At 45.8% G+C, this 17,458-nt stretch overlaps 1 protein-coding gene across 1 annotated transcript in view; it reads left to right on the forward strand.

Moving 5' to 3' along the window:
- The first annotated feature begins 11,464 nt into the window (after nucleotides 1-11,464).
- The window catches only part of KLF7 (KLF transcription factor 7), a 58,317-nt gene continuing 52,323 nt past the window's right edge, over nucleotides 11,465-17,458 (forward strand). The window contains exon 1 of the mRNA XM_062498410.1: nucleotides 11,465-11,566. Coding sequence (XP_062354394.1) covers nucleotides 11,465-11,566 — 102 coding nt within the window. The remainder of the gene's footprint in view (nucleotides 11,567-17,458) is intronic.

Raw genomic sequence — 17,458 nt, forward strand, 5'->3', positions numbered from 1 at the left:
TTTAATTGAAAATTATTTTTAAAAGCATTTATTTCCTTTCTATGTAACACAGGAGAGAGAATTTGGAAAAGCATCCCATGAAAGCAAATGAGTTTCAATTCAGCAGTCCCTGCCTAAAACCTCACTATTTGAGTTTCTGTCCCTTCTTTATTGCTTTCCTTCACCTGCAGTCCCAAGGAAAGAAGGCCAGTACACTGCCCCACTGGGTTATCCAGACTGTCACACATCTCTCAGGTTTGTAGTGGACATGCTGTAAAACACAATGGTCATATCTGCAGTTTGCATTCCTTTACACCTCTGCACTGGGAACTGAAAAGCAGCAAGTCCCAGTACCTTCCCAGAAATCCCAAAGAAAGTACTTTTTTCAGGAACTCCAGCACATGAACATTGCCACATAAACGTCAATCACTGTGAATCCTACACATTGGCCATTTGTAAACTATCCGACTGCAAGTCAAATTGTTTCATGGTTAGAGGAGCATTTAATATACTATCAACAGTTTAAAGTTAGCATTTCATACTCAGAATGATTAATGGCACCATATTGTATTTCAATTACTATGAGATACTTCCCTGTAATAAACTATGACAATAATATTCACATTAAGTCAATAAAAAGCCTCTCTGAAGTGTGATGCATACATGCCATTACCACAGCCCAGTGTGAAAGCATCACACAACAAGTTAGCAACACCGATAACAGAAACCCCAGCACCCAAAGCCAGATGTCTGTGCCTGGCACAGACACTTCCCTGTCCCTTAGGAATCTGCACCACCTTCTCCAGTGCTGCTGGGCACAACTTCAGAAACTCCAGCCTGGGAGTTGATCAGAAGGTGACTGCAAGCATGGGCATACTACAGTCATTTCCTAAGCACTGCCACTGCTACACAACAGGTCACACCAAAGCCTTTCATCCTCCCTTTCTTCTTCCACGTGAGGCCTCATTAACTGAAAAGGGAAGTGATTTTTTCTCATGCTCTTTTTAACCTGCCTGCTTTTAATTGCTAGCTGTGATATGAGTGCCCAAGAGCACACTGACTGAAAACAGGCAATTTCCACAGCCTCACACCTAGAATAGTTTCCCATCAGAAAGTAGAAATCTAAAAAAAAGAAAAAAAATAAAAATCCCAAGCTAAAAAACAAACAAACAAACAAAAAAAAACCCCAAATGAACAAGAAAAAAAAAACAAAAAACCAACCAAACACCCTCCCGCAAAAAAAACCCACAACAACAACAACAACAACAAAAAAGAACAAAAACCCAACCCCCCAAAAACTAAGAAAATATTTAATTTCAATAAACATCAAATTGTTTTGCCTTGGCATTTAAATTTAATTTTGTTTCATTTGACTAAAATAAAAAGACGCTTGGCTTAGATGTCAAAACACAAGAGCATATATAAAAATATACATTATACTAAATAATATATAGAAAAAGATAATGATAAATTAATAACTATTTTGAACAGTGTGTTTATAGTTAGCAGAAAACGTCGTAAAATGAGAAGGTGGGACTAGAAGTTTTTTTCATCATGGAAATCAAAACAAGACATTTCACCATTATCAAAACAAGAAAGAAACCCAAAGAATTCACTATGAGTTTCCTGTGGAAAATTATGTCCAGATTGGCACATTCTCACAAAATGTTTCAATGAAAAGAAAACCTGCCATTTTATAAATCCCTGATGTTAAGACCAGTGGCTTTTACTAAAACAATTTAAGCCTGGCTAGAGCTCCCAGGACTGTCTCCTGGTGCTGCAGCAGCCAAGGTCTGCCCAGGTCCTGCAAAGGACACATGGGGTGACCAAGTGGGCTAGGCTGGGGATCACAATTGCACCCTCCCACAGTGCCAGCTTCTCTGGGGGCTCGGGGAATCTTCACCCACTTTCCTGCAGCCAGCAGGAGCTGCGTCTGGGACAAGCACCGTGTCAACCCTAAGGATCAACTCATCACAGCAACAGCAATGTAATTTTATTAACCGTTTACTTTTCTCTGAAGAAGAAAATAGCAGCTGCTTCAACAAGCCTCTATTAAGGAATTTTTTTTTCCAAAGCCTTCTTTCATTTGTACTCCTAGATTTTTCTACCAGCTTGTCAAAAGCAGGAACAAAACATGCATGGCAAATACAGAGGCCATAAGCCCTGACACACACTCTGTCCAAGTCCAGTTTAAAGTGGAAATTACCGGTGGAAAACAAAGAAACCTCCACAGTTTATCAGTCCTAATCCTATTAATGCTAATAATACAGGTTACTAATAATAGTAGGTAGCTCTCTTTGACACAAATCAAACTTATACCACTTAATGTACAGCTGAGAGATGGAGGCAGACACAGCAGTAAAACACAAGTCTCCAGGTCAAACCAGGCCATGTCCTGATCACTCCACCCCTTGCTTTTCAAGTTTCGCATGATTCATTTCTTGAAACACATGTTCCTACTTAAGCCAATGGGAAATTTGCCATTGACTTCAAATGGACCCAGAGTGAGTTTCTGCAGCAGTTGCCCTTCTAAAGGAGAAGGGCTGAGCATCCCCAGTTTTGGCAAGGCATGAGCAATTCTTCTGACTTATAAAAATCACACTTAACATCACAAGTGCTGGGTGAAAATTTTTCCAGGAATACTCTGCTAACTTTCATCATGACAACTTAAAGAAAACCAGTCCTGAATTTGTGCAGAATTCAGCAAACAGGTTAATAAAAATTACTAAAAGATGCATGTACGCATGCTCTAGTGACTCTGCCCAGAAAGGGATTTGTCATGGTTTCTCAGGACACTCTGCAGCAGAACTGCATGCTTGAAAAATGCAAGAGGGCAGAGGTTCAGCCTCCACAGTTGGTCTCCTTGGGTAGGCCCTGGTGAACTGGAGGGTAGAGGAGCCAAAGGGTGGAAAGTTTGTGACCAGTGCTTTTCCTTCTTATCCGAATAGGAGAGGGATCATTAACCAACAGAGTGGTACTGACAGCAAATGCATGGCAGCATTGTATGTCACCCATCCAGGCCACCAATGTCCTTGAGACACCCCTGTCAAATACTTGGTGATGTCTTTGTGTGCTACCACCAAGAAAAAGTGGTGTCAGAGACTGAGGCAGCCACTGAGCTGGCTCGCCTGCTTCCAAGAATCTGTAAGAGTTTCTGGAGAGACATGTTTCCCCTCATCCTTTGCTCCTCCAAATATCTGTATCTCTGCCTCTCAGCTCCTGGTTTTGGAAATCAGCAGGGATCCATCTGGCATGAAAGGCACCTGTCTTCTGCTTGGCAAAGCTCTGGTGGGAATGACGAGACCCAGCATCTCTGTGCTGGCCACCCACAAACCAGCTCTCAAGGCAGAGCAATGCAGAACAAGACTCAGATCTTCTTGGCTACCACTTTATCATCTCTATAGCCTCTAAATTTCTTTCCTCAGAACAACTTCTCACATCAGCTTCTGCAGGCACCTTCCACTTTATAAAATTATTTCCCCCACTCCTCATAAAACTCTCATTCCCCGCGGTTTTACCAGTAATAACAGTCAGCAGGAATTGCTATGGGTACAAAGGGCAGGGATGACAAACTGCTGGCCCCCTACTGAGCCCTGTCCCAGAAGAAAAGACAGGCCAACAGAGCTTTCTCAACTACCAAATCAAGTTGGGCAGCCAGGAATCTTCTCCAGCCAGCCAGAACTCAGAGGGAATCAGGTATGATAGCCACTGTGCATTAATCTGCATTTTTGAGAGGTTTCTTTCTGGGTTCTGACGATTTGTCACTTTGGACTAAGCTTTGTCTTGCTCACATTTAACCCACCAACTCTTGTGCTCTGCAACCACTGCCCCAGGAATAATGGACTACTCTTGGAGTTAGTGCCTTTTTTCCAGCAGACAGGTATCCATCTCACCCAGTGATGCAGTATTCCACAGGCTGAATGGGTATGAGATGATCTGCCAAGTGCTGCTCATGCTATAGACAGAGACATGTAGACCCTCAAGGGAAATCAAAGCCAGGAAACAAAGACTGTAGTGAGAGAGAAGTCCAAAGACCGACTGTCCCCATTGAACAATATCTATTTTCCTTTCAGCAGTTCACAGTTGCCCATGCTGTTGGGATGGGAAGAGGCTGCCCAAGGGAAAAGATGTTTTCAACCTTTTTCATAACAGAAGTCCCCAGTGAGATGCTCTTTAGAGGGGGAAATGCTGTGGTACCCAGGTGATGCTCCTGTGTCATGCCAGCAGAGCCAGCAAAGCCCAACTCATAAACTAGAGCAGAGTTTGACTACAGTATCTTTGTATGAATCCTGGCCACTGCTATGCCAAGACTGGTACTTTACTCTTCATGCACCTCTGTTGGGGAACAAGACAAGCTGGCCAGCAGGTGAGCAGCATGGGCTTGGTTCCCTGCATGCCAGCATTTCCTTATTAATTCACACATCCGCACTTGACTGTGAGAGCCACACCTTCAGCAGCTTCTCCTAAGGAACAGGACTAAAGGGAAACCCCAAGAGGATGTGAAAACAGAACTGTGAGTCTTGCAGCTTCCAGCCAAAGACAGGCTTTGCTCTTAATGCATTGCATCTCCTTCCTCTGCAAAAAGTCTAGGGAGAAACCAACCTCCAGTGATGCTGCTCTAAGCTTATTTCCAGAGAACCTTCTTCTTCCCACAGGCCCCACGTGCTGTGGGTGTTTTCTGCAGTGCTGCAGAAGGGCTGCGCACAGCAGGCCCCCTCTTGCTGTGTATGCTACCTCTGCTGCAATTTCAGCTTTTGTGTGTAGTAGCACAAGCCAGTCCCCAGTTACCATCTACTGAACCATGCCAATGTTCTCATATTTTATTGTAAGACTCCCTATAAACTACTGAAGTGTGAGGCGACCCATTCATTAAAAGGGCATCAACTCAGAGATGCAGCATACAAGTGTGTCTGCTGACAGCTGCACAGCATCTCCCAAGGCAGCTGGGACCCCCAGCTCAGGCCATTCTCTAGTAACACCCCTGCCCTGCAACAGCAGCCTGGAAGGTCTACAGTGTGGACATCTCACATGGAAGCTGTATGAGTCCAGCCTGAACTTGAGACTCAGAGGGCTTCCTTGCAGCTCATTATTATTTATTATTTGTACTGTAGAAGCACCTGAGAGCTTACTAATATGATCAGAGACTGTTTATGTCAGATGCTGAACACCAACAGAATAGCAATGATAACTGCCCTTGCCAAGAGGTTCAGAAACATACAGATCACTTTGGGCAGAAGGGAGAACTTGAAAGCCAGCAGACAGAGTTGTTAGATCCAGATGGGTTCTGAGCCCTTGGTGGGACCCAAATGAAACTGCATTTCCCACTGGTTCCCTGGGGTTGCACCTGTCTGCCTCTGGAAGCTTTGCTCCACCATCATACATACACAATCACAGTGCCCTTCTTCAGCATATGTTCTGGCTTTGAAAACTGGGAAACAGAGACTGATCGTAATTCAAACAGCCACAGCCATGAGGTAAAAATTATTACAAGAAATACAAAAACCTTAGAGCGTGTGAACAAACCACAGCAGATGAAGACTCCTTCCCCACAGTGGAAACTCAATTCTGTTACATGCTGAGCATACTCGCTGCCTTTTCAGGACAGGGGGGGTCAAAAAAATCCATGACAGATCTGGATCAGACTCATTCAAATATGATTTCTAAATTTCCCTTGAAGCATCAGGCCTTTTTTTTTTCTTTTTTTTTTTTTCAGCTCAAAAGGCTCAGCTGGATAATGCTTCTGCTTCAGGATGACATGTCGTGTTTTCCCATCAAGCATCTTCTGTGTCTGGTCAGTGATCAACTTGCAAAGTCCACTGAGACTTCTGGGTGCCCTAAGCGATCATTTTGGGTTAGACCCATTCCATCTCTAATCCTGGAGAGTGCTCATTAGCTGCCCTGCAATTAAGCCCACTGTGATGTCCACAGGGCACTGACTTGAAAGAGAAGGTGCAGGTTTTCCAGAAGGAGGGGAGGCACAGGAACCTGCTGTGCTATAATCTCATGTTCCCTTTTGTTGCTGAGGTCAGCCTGCGACTCACTGGAGGCCAGGAGGCACCTCCACCCACTCATGCCCAGCAGCACAGAGATGCCACCACCCTGCTTCAGTGTGTCCTGTCCAGAGTCAAGTGCCACTGATGGCTTCAAGCTACAGCCATGCTGCTCCCCAGCATGGAGATGGGAAGGGAAACAACCTCTGTTCCCTGTACCTTGGGCTGCATCTGCCAGAAGGAAGCACGAAATACTGAGCAACCCTCCACATCACTGAAATGTTGCTGTGCAGGCATGGGGCCAAGAGTATTGACCTTTCTCCAGGTCTGAGGGACATGAGGGGTTGGGAAGGAGTGAGGTATCCAGCTGGAGGAGGAACAGGGCATTTCTGGGGCCTGCAGAGAAGTGTTTCACTGCAGGAAAGGAAGTTGTCTCCTTTTTTGCTGCTTCATACTTGTAACGATTTTGTTTCTCATCAGATGTGGACAAGGATGCAGAAGCACAGATACCTCGGAGTATTGGGAAGTGGCAATGCTGAACAGCAGGGTCACCTTTGAGTTCTTCTGCTATGCCTCTGACAGCCACCTGACCAGAAACCACCACCACCACAAACCCTCCACTTCCATGGTAGCAGCTTTCTGTATCCACTTCTGGAGAGGCTGAACGGCAAATCCAAGAACGCTCCAGTGCATTTATCAGTACTTTCCCCACTCTTTGATCTTAGTAAGGCTTTACAACCAATGGTAACCTCTACCCTACCAATTTGCAGGCACAACCTCTTCCCCTCCAGGAGGGACACAGCCTGAAGAACCAACACCTCTGAACAATCCTGTCACAGGCTCTAAGCACAGCAAAGCTGTAGTAGCTCAGTCTGAGATGGAGGAGAGGAAGAGATGCAGCTGGCAACCTAAATGCAAATGTGATGGAAGAAGAAACTGGTAGCCTGGGCACCTGGACCAATCTGTCCCTGCAAGAGAAAGTGCTTTAGCACTTTTGTTGACTATGCAGAAGACCATAGGGTTTACAACTGCATCATGAGTTGTATACAGGGTAATTCAGTGTAGCTGTTGGTACCAAAGCAGGTGTTTTCAGTGAAATGCTTATAGTATGAATTGATATACTCCCTGATTGCTTTATGGCATCTTGTCTCTGTCCAAGCCAAAGCAAAGAAACTCAAAATCAACATCCAGAAGTCCCCTGCAAATCAGCCTTCTCTGGTGGGCCCCCACTAAACATCCCTTGTCATTGCTTCTGGGGCAGTGGGGACACAAACACCACAAAGGAAAGCAATCAGAGCAGCCAAAATTGTGCTTCTGTGCACACCACCACCTTCCAGGGACCCAGCAAAGTGCTGGGAGTGATTTTGCACTCCTTACTTGGAGAGGGTAGAAAAGGTTGTTGCCAGAGGACCTACAGCAGACTGTGATAAATTCAAGCTTTTAAGAGAAAAGAGTGAAGACACCTTTCCTCTTTCTCGTGAAGAGCAGAAGGAGCAGGGAAATGCTCCTTTCTTTCTTTTCACTAGGACTAACTGCTTTCATTGCCCCTTAATGTCAAAAATATAACCACTTCCCCTTTCCAGGTACCAAAGAGCACTGGCACTATAGCACAACCAGCCATACCACTTCCCTGCATCTTCCTGACATTTCAGCAAGTCACAGGAATGATGAAGTCTCCTCGTGCAAGCTATTTTCTTTACCTGTTATGAGACAAATCTGTGCTCTGGCTGAAATGCCTGTCTTTACTCCCTGCAGGTCCAGCCTGCTCCCTTTGCCTGAATTTTTACATAGTCCTCTATGCCCTTGAGCCCAGCTGTGTAGCAGTGGGGAGATATTGCTCCTCCTCCACATCTGATTGCATTGCTCTCCGTGATGGGTGGTGTGGTTGGGCCAGAGCAGGGAAAGTGGCGATCTGCCAGGAGAAAGGTCAGTACAGCCTTGGAAACAAGAGCTTGGCAGAAATGGGTCTCTGTTACCTCTGTTAGCACAGGTAGATGCCACCTTCAGTGCTGGACTAACAGTTTTATACCCAGTGTACCACCATATTCTTTTTTTGTCTAGGCTTTTCTACTTCTGCCAAGTGACAACCCCATTCTGCTTTCTCGACTGACCTCCAAAGCAGAGTATCTGAGACAATAAAAATGCAATGTCTGCCTGGAAACCACCCAGGCAAGTGGCCAGATCTGTAACCCAGCTCTTCACCTCAAGGCTCACAGCCAAAATCCTGCCCTCAGACACTATTCCTCCCGAAGCCAGCCAGAGAAGCAGAGCAGCATCTGCTCATCAGATCTGGCCACCAGTTAGAGTGCAGCCTAGGCACAGTCTGGGATCTTTGCTGGTATAGAGCAGCTGAGCTCCACAACTAAGAACAACCTGGTGGAAAGCTGGCAGCTCCTACAGGACATGCTTTCAGCAGAAAAATCAGAATAAGATAGACAACTAGAAAGATTTTAATTTATTCAAATGAGAGCTACTCAGTGGTAAGCAGAGGTGACTATCAAGCAGAGATGGCTCCTGGGCTGCCTGTACATCAAGCTTTGCAGTAAACCAAAGAATGAGCAACCCATAGCTTGCACAGACCAGGCTGGAAGGGAGCTTGGACATCAGACTACTAACATTTCTACATATTAAAATGGTAGTTATGCTAAACAAGGTCAGAAATAAAGCACCAAAATTTTTTTCAGCTATGGGAATTAAAGAATTCAAAGACAAAATAGATTAAGACATTTAGACATTTAAGTAGCTGAGAGCACAAACCTTCACTGCTTTTGTCCTTTATTTCTCTGCCTAGGTTCAAAAAGCCTCTGCATATGCATTCAGCCTTGTTCTGACAAGCTGTTAAGGATAAATGCTTATAGACAGCTTTTTCTGAAACAGGTATTGCTTGTGTAACCCTCTCAGTACAGGAGTGTGTTATGATACTCAAGTGCTGCTTCCTTCCACAACCAGCCACATTTGTCAAGTTCTCTCCTCTATACTCTAAAAGTTTTCCCTTCCCAAGGTGCCCAGGAAAGGTGTTGCTTTGCCAGATTGAGGCATGCTTGGAATGGGTAACGATGGCCTGCAAGACATCTCCAGCAGTGCTTGTTGCACTAACCTTCCCTCTCATCTTCCCACTAACACATACATTTACACATTTATGGGTATATTTATGAGAAAGAGTAGTTTATTATTCATGTCCAGCCTCACATGCAGCTTCTCTGCTAAGCTAAAGATGGCAGGAATGGTCCTGTTTGAGACAACCTATGGCTCCCCAGGTGAAGGCTGGGGACGGCATCGTTTTCACAAGCAGCTCACAGGAGACATTCAACTTCAAGGGAGCTGCCCCTGGACTGTCCAGACCAGCAGCTTCAGGTCAGCATCTGAGCAACAGTTCCTGCAAGTCATCGTTCTCTTTGTTCAATGCAACCAGAGTGTTTTTGTAGTTGTGAGACTGTTTATTTGAGAAAATTGCCTATGTCCAGTTCTTTCCTGATTACTGCAGTTCTTCACCAACAGCTTCATTTCCTCTTTTTCCTCTACATTTTAACTCCTCGGACTAGAGAGATGCTTATTCTACCTCATCCTTCTTCACAGCACCTACAAAAAATTGCGATTAGTGCAGCCATTATCTGGGCTTTCTGTAGAGGTTTATTATGACAAGCCTTCTTCATATATAGTTTTCAAAACTGTTAACACGGACCCAGTTTTGGAAAAGGCAATTTGTCTTCATTGTCAAGAAAAAAAAACATACCATGAACTAATCGGCACTGATGAATTCTGCAGCCTCATACTTTCACATCAATCTGACTGGGACATCTGGGAAGAGATGTGTCTGTGCTAATGGCATTGCACCAATTAATACCAGCTGAGGTCTGGCCCTGGCACACTCATCCAGGTGCAAAAGGAAGAGAAAGGTGAGAAGAGACATCTTAGTCACGGCAAGGAAAGTGTGATGCAACTGCTCTACAAGGAGATAGTTTAGCAATCCCTGGCAGCATCTGCTTGCCCTGGTGCTCAGTCCAACTCACAGCAGTGACAACCCACCATCAAGGGGCTCCAGAGGGACATTCATCCCACAGCCTGGTGGCCAGATACAGCCCTGGCAATGCCGCCGATGGGACCACAGGGCCTTCTGAATTTGAGAGCAACAAAGAGAACATATTTCTTCTATTACTGGAAACCCCTCCCTACCCCCATCATCTTCAAATGAGCAGACTCAGTTCTGCAATCCTTCCAAAAGCAGAAATGCAACTGTGTCAGAGTGATTTTGGGGAAGCTCTGCACCACACTAACCATTTAAGGTCAAACAGCTCATTAGCCAAACCAAACTAGCACTCAGAGAGGGCTCAGCTCACATCTCAGACTGATAAAATGCCACGATAGATGCCTTAGTAAGCACACGTGCATTTCTGGGGACAGCCTAGCTCCATCAGCACTCAGCAGCTGGGCTTCCGTGGTCTGACAACACAGGCACCGTACACATGCTCCTGATGCCGGCGGCTCCCGCTCGGGATGTATTCCCACTCCCACTCCTTCCAACACCCTCATAAGCCGCACATCTTTCCCGGGCCATCTGCGACTGGTCTGGTCATCCTGAACCCCGGGGAGTCGAGCGTTAGAGGCAGAGGTGTGCACACCGTGCGGGAAAGGCTGGATGGGTCCGGCAGGCACCGCCTGCGGGGCAGCCCCGGGTCGGGCTCGTTCGGCACCCGCAGACCCGAGCTCGGCTCCCTCAGCCCGCGCCGCCCCTCAGCGTGCCGCACTCTACCTCCGCCGCGCGCCTCGCCGCCCTCTTATATAGCGCCCTAAAAATAGCTCGCCGCGCACCGCCTAGCGAGCCTCGGGGAGGGGGCGGGAGCAGCGCTATCGGCCAATCGCCGCCGGCGCCGGCGCGCCGGACCCGCCCCCCGCGCCCCAAGCGGCGCTGCCATTGGACCACAGCGTCTTCGGGCGCGCGGCGGGCCCGCCCCTCCCGCCCCGCCGTTTACCCTACATGGCCACGCGCTGCCTGAGTGGGGCCGCGCGGCTGCGTGAGGGAGGGGGGGGCGGGGCCGGGCCGGGCCGGGTTGGGCTGGCTGAGGGAGGGTGAGAGGGAAGCGGGGAGGGAAACGGCGTGAGGGAGGGGGGCGGGATGTGGGATGTGGTGTCCCGAAAATAAAGAGGGGAGGGGGCGGCGGGGAAGGCGGTCGCGAGCGCGCATGGCCGCGGCGCGGGGCTGCGTGGAGCGCGGCGGGGACGTGCCCCGGTGCGGCGGCCGCGGGGTGCTCGGTGCGCGCCGGCGCCGCTCGTCCTCCTCGGCCCGGCCCCCGAACCTTGCCGTCCCTCCGTCCTGATCCTCTTTCTCTCTCTCTTTTTTTAAAGTGTGACTGAAACAAAACAAAGCCAAAGGGACGCTGGATCTATCATTGGTTGATTTTCCTCCTCCTTTTTTTTTTTATGACAAAAAACAACCCCCCACCCGAGCAAACAAACACACACAAAAGCAGAAAGAAAGGGTCTTGCTCAGCAGCAGCATGGATGTCTTGGCTAGTTATAGTATATTCCAGGAACTCCAGCTTGTCCACGACACCGGCTACTTCTCAGCTTTGCCATCCTTGGAGGAAAACTGGCAGCAGGTGAATCATTTAAATTACTCCTGTAAATCTCTTAAGCGCAGACAGTCGATGCATTGAGGCTGCATTTCTGACTTTATTTTATTTTTGTTCTTTAATTCAGGGTTGGGTTTTTTTGGTGGCTTTTTTTTTTTTTGCTGCGTGGGTAGACCTTTAAATCTCTGTATTTTTTACTGTGACAAACTGAGCAGTCCATTCAAATCTGTCTGCCTTCAGTCTTTCTGAGCAAGCCCGACAGTACCTGAGATCCGGTGGCATTCTTTAGGGTTTTGTTTTTATGATGACCACTATTTATTTTATTTTTGAGCTTAGATTTTCTAGTTTTATTTTGTTCTTTTAAACAAGCCTGCTCACTTCTAGCCAGTGCTGACAACTGGCAGCTGGTAGAAATGGAATAGATCATTCTTATTTTCAGGTAATTAGTATATGTCAATAAAAATCGTAGTTTAAGTTGGAGGTGGAGGGTGGGCAGGTGTGTGAAAGCACTAGCAAAAGCTTTAAGGCTAAGTTCAGTAACCAGGAATGTGACTTATTTTTCTTTTTTTTTTTTCCCTTTTTTTTTTTTTTCTTGGAAGATGAGTAGAAACGCACACTTCTTGCTGTCTTGAAACAATGACGCCTTAGGCTGGTTCCAGTAAACCAGTGTGTTTTGAGGCACTTTAGGGTTCATATGCAGACAGAATAAGGATAAAGATGGAAATCAAGTATTATAAATGCATTAACATGATGACTGGTAGCATGAATGCAAGACCAAGGGGAAGACTAGGTTACAGAGAAGAGCTGTATAAAATACACTCCGAGCCCAGTTGTTAACTATTAATAGTTATCATCTGGGATACTGAGGGAAAAAGACAGCATTTCTATTTACAAATGCTGTGAGGTAGTCATGTTTCTTGATGTAATTTTCTGGCAGAGTTGATACACCAGGTGAAATTCTGGAAACTGGTGTCTCTTTAAAAGAAAAAAAAAAAAATCTACTGGTGGGTAGAAATAGTGGAGTGTGGCTGGGATGACATGTGGTGCTATTGCAGCGCAAGGACCCGTGGCATTATCAGTGTGAGAATAACGAGCCACTGGATTTCATCTTGCCAGCCTTCACCTGAGCCTTGGCTGGTGTAAGGGTAGCCTGTGTTAGGTCTCCAGTAAGTGGCAATTTTGGGATGTTCATTGAATTTTTCTTTAGAAGCGAGTGTAGGTAGAAATGTGGATGGCAGAGCTTCTGGGGAGTACTCAGGCTGTAGCATTGTCAGCCAGCTGGACTGGGGCTGGATTGTCAAAGGTTTACCGTAGTAAAATCATTTTGGCATCAGCTTTGTATGCATGTGCACACAAAGCAGGGGTTTATTGTCAACTACAGGATGAACACATGCAGGGTTTATTTTGCAAAATGACCGAACCAACTTTACTTTATCCTCCAAGGGGGAGGGGATGCCTTTTGTTATTAATATTCAGCACACACATCCATGATGGTCATATCTGCTTTCCTTTTATATTTCAACATGCTAATTAAACCGAAGAGCTTAATATAATTTGATTTTTAAAAATGTTTCATAACATTATTGTTGGATTGGTTGCATATTACTAGCAGTCCAAACAGTCCAAAGCGACATAGTGTGTTGACATAGCCAGCATGCTTCAGGCAGTGCTGTGAGTGATACTCTGTCTCCTTCTGCCTTCTTTTATGTGTGGAAGAGCAGCAGTTTGTTTTATACAGTAGTATGTACCTACCCAATCTCACTGTTACCATTGCAGAATTTAAAGTCATGCTCCTGGTTAAACCCCATTGATTCTCCACGCGTGCTTAAAAAGAGAAGCTGAAAATAATTTGCTACATTTTCCCTTATTTCCTCTCAAATCCTGCAACCAGTGCCCAATGTTTCATAATGCATCCTGTATTTACGGTTTGCTCCCCTGTTGCTGCCTGGACTCTCCTTGCAAACAACAGGCAGCAAAACTGATGTGTCAGTGGTAGAAGCAGCTGAAGCTGGCTGCGCAGAGACCACGCTGTTCACAGGCTTGGCAGACCCACTGACACAGAGACCCCAATTTAAGTCTTCTAAATCACTTGCAGTGTAATCAGGTCTTGGGGATTTACTTATGTTAGGCAAACTGTAGCAACTTTGAGACAAAGAATCTGTGTGTTTCTAAAGTATCCTTTAAAAGCAAAGGGTATAGTTGAGACTCAGGGAAGAGAGCTGGCAGGGTAGTGACTGATCCCTATGGGATGTGTCGTAAGTGGGAAACAGCAGCTTTAATTTTGAGTAAAAACACTTGAACGAGTCTTTCCTCTGCTCCAATGGTGCCACAGAGGTTCCAGGGCAGTGCTTCTCCCAGCAGCAAAGCAGCGCCCCAGGAGATTTCTTCAGTCTCTTAAAAAGGCAGGGGCTGAGGGGGAAAATAGATGTGTGGGTTAAGAGCAAGCTTCTTTATCACGTTGTGAGCTCCAGTTTTGTGATTAGCAGCTACTGGTGCGTGATGTGCAGAGGTTAGTCAGTGCCAGGTCTTGCTCTGAGAAACGATGCTTACTGTGATACTGTGAAAGATGCACTTGCCCCACTGAAAATCAGAGCATGCCTTGGAGAGAAAGCATTGTGACTGTCTTCTTTTCTTCTGAGTCTGGTAGCTGCTGGCTGAGGAATATACAGCTGGGCCAGTTGCTCATATTTCGGATTGTGAAACACCCATTACTCACAGAAGGCACTGACAGCATAGGCAGGTTGCTAAATGGTTGCACACAGTCAGCTGATCTCCCGTTTTTCCTTCCCACTGCAAGAGGAACATGAGCAAGTTTGGTGTCTGTGCTTTGGACAATTAGTGTTGGAATTGAATGAATGCAACCCAGCAATATGTACAAAACAAACAGATTTTGTGTAGGAACAAATAGTCTCCTTTTGTCTAGGTTTCTGTTTTAGAAGACAAAAATACAAACAAAGAAAGCCTTATTCCACCCTGGGCGTAGTTTGCATTGTAGAAGTGGAAATACCTGAAGTGGAAGCTGGAAATGAACCTGTGGTGTGTTTGATTTTTTTTTTTAAACATGCTGGGGAGGGAGAGCTTGATTTGGCAGCAAAAGCTGAGCTCTTCTCTGAGCTTTGGGTGTACTCCTTCAGGTAAAACACTTTTGAGGTCAGGAGGATTTTTCTTGGAGTGGGGACGTCAGAATTTAAGGAGTGATCAATAGCACAATTTCATCAGGAGAGAGAATTTGGTTTAGCTTTTCCAGCATTGTTGAGCCTCTGTGGCACTGAGGAGGGATTAAAGGAAGAAGTGAGCTGTGTGCATTGGGAAATGAGTAGTTTGCTCTAAGTCAGCTGGCTGGTACCTCGTGTTTCTGCCTGGTGCTTCATCCTGACTGATAGAACCGTCCTAGATCTCTCTGTCCCTGTGAGCTGAATCTGCAGTTCAGGACCAGGGCAGGGGGAGATTTCAGCACCTGCGTGGCTGCTGTGTTCCTGCAGGAGGACCTCTGGCCACATACGCCATTGCTCTGGGGTGGCTCTCTCATGTGGCATCCCCGAGATTGGAAGCAGACTGCTGGGAGAGGCAGCACGAGGCTGAAGAGTGCTCATTACTCTGCAGAGGAAGGAAGTGGGTAGGAGGCTGTTTCTGAGGGAGATAACTCTGAGGAGCATAGCCTGTGCAGCTGCACATGGTCCCACTTTGTGTGCCAGGCTGCAGAGAGGGGGAGAACAGGGTTGAGAATTTGGCAGGGATGGACATGGGGCTTCACTCTGTTCTTCCTGCTGGGCCTTCAGAATGTAATTTTAGGGCGTCACTGAAAGATCAGGGTCCAGAAAGCATCTTTTATAATCAGATATGCCTCTTCCTAGGGGTGACATTTAAAACATCCCTATTGACCTTCTCCTTGGGCCCCTTGATGGACTCCAAACTCATTGTCCTGTTTTGAAACAGGGATCTGATCAGGAGACGTTTTGGGGCTGTCTTCATATTCATGGGGAGCACCAGGCAGTCTCCAGCATGGCAGTTCCCATAATGTCAGAATATGGGAGCACAAAGACAGGTGGATGCACAGAGTCATGTGTAGCTGATGCAGCTGTATAAAACCAGCAGGGCTTAGATGCCAAACCCTGGTTTATTCTGGAGAAGACAGCCTTTCCCACATCTGTCAGCAGGCTGCACAGGTCTAATTGGCTGGCAGAAGTGGAAATGGCATTATATTGTTTGCTGATAACCATTGCCTGATAACATTTCCTTTTGCCTTGGCTGACCCAGCTGCTCTCAGCTGCAGCAAACAATGATCCTTTCAAGAAAGATGCACGTTTCCTGTAAAGCCTAGGATTGAGGAAGCCTTTGTTTTTCTGTTGATCCTTTCATATAGCCTTCTTTGCCTGTTTTTAATCAACTCTTCGAGCCTCAGTTTCCCTCTTTCTGAAATGACTGCTAAGGCCTAATGCTTTTTGTGGAGCTCAGAAGGCTGAGTTTTGACTCATCTTGGAAGAGGGCTTTGAGATCTCTGTGCTGTGTGAGAGCAGGGTATCCCAAGGTGACTAATCTAGCAGAATTCTTATATCTTAATGTTGGCTTTTGCTTGGCAGATGGGGTCATTTTCAGGCCTATAGGAAAAATTTCCACTCCTACTGGAAAGGAATAAATCACACTGAAGAACATTCCTGCCTCCCCATCGTCTCCATTGTTCTAGTTTAATGGCATAGTTGGCCACTACATAAACTAAACCATCTCTTTTAATATTGCTATTTCATCTTGGTTCCAGTCACAGTGTAACACATTTCTTAAGTGCTTATAGTACATCATGCCTCTTGAGAATAACTTTCAGAAATGGTTGACTTCCAAGAACAGCCACATGTGTAATGCAGTGTATTTCAGACTCTGAATGCTGCTCCATTTATACCTGCAGTCCCTCTGCATGCTCCATGTGCTGAATGCATGCCTCTGTCACCTTAGGGAAAGAGATGGACAAAGAGACCAAAGACAAACTCAAAACTGCTGTCTCTATTCTTGCATGATTTCTTAATTATATAATCTGTTGTTAAAAGTGATTATTTCTTGGCATTCTGAAGGCATAGAGTCCTGCAATCCACATTACAGGTCTTAAAAATACCAGATTATGTGAATGACTTGTATAAAGTGATTTTGAAATGGGGTAAATACCTTTAAGCAATGCACAATCATAATGTGGGTACTCAGCTAGAAAATATTTTCTCTTCCTTGTTTGGGATGCTTAAATCTACCCTCCCCAAAGCCCGTACATTTCTCTATGTCCTACTGAATAGCCAGTGCATAAATTAGAATAGGCTACATGAAAATCATGATACATAGCTAGTCTGCAGTCTGATACTTCCATGTAGAAATGGCAGAAGGTTTTCAGTTCCAGATAGTAATTTCATGCTTAAGCTCTCCAGGGTTGAGGCAAATGGTATCTTCTGGGTATTGTTGAGGGATTTTTGAGGCTTTCTCAAATGATTCTTCACTGAGAAACATCTAGCGTGTTGTTTCTCCATTCTGAGTTAGGAAACATTATAGGGAAGCAAGAAGGAAGCTGCTTCTCTTTGTAGCTACTCGTGAAAGACCTTGATTGCAGTTGTCCTAATGGAACAAAGGGATTTTGCTCACTGACTGAGCAATACTGCTGTTTAGTATACTAAGCAATGGGTTAGTAGTACACCTCATCTCCCATCAAGTTTGTTACATTCTGCAGAGGGGAAGAAAAATTACAGACTTTTGATCATCATGCTCAAAACCTCATTAGAAGTTATGCCCAGGCATTGTAATCGATGGTGGTTTTCTTTATTGATGCTAAACCTGAATTTTTGGAGACTTAATAAAGGTGTTTTCAAGAGTAGTGCTGAGTTCCTCTTTCTGCTTCCCTGGACTCTCAAGTGCCTCCTGTCCATTCGCTACATCTACAATATCCCC

The sequence above is a fragment of the Cinclus cinclus genome, chromosome 9, assembly GCF_963662255.1.
Source record: "Cinclus cinclus chromosome 9, bCinCin1.1, whole genome shotgun sequence".
In the NCBI taxonomy this organism is placed as follows: domain Eukaryota; kingdom Metazoa; phylum Chordata; class Aves; order Passeriformes; family Cinclidae; genus Cinclus; species Cinclus cinclus.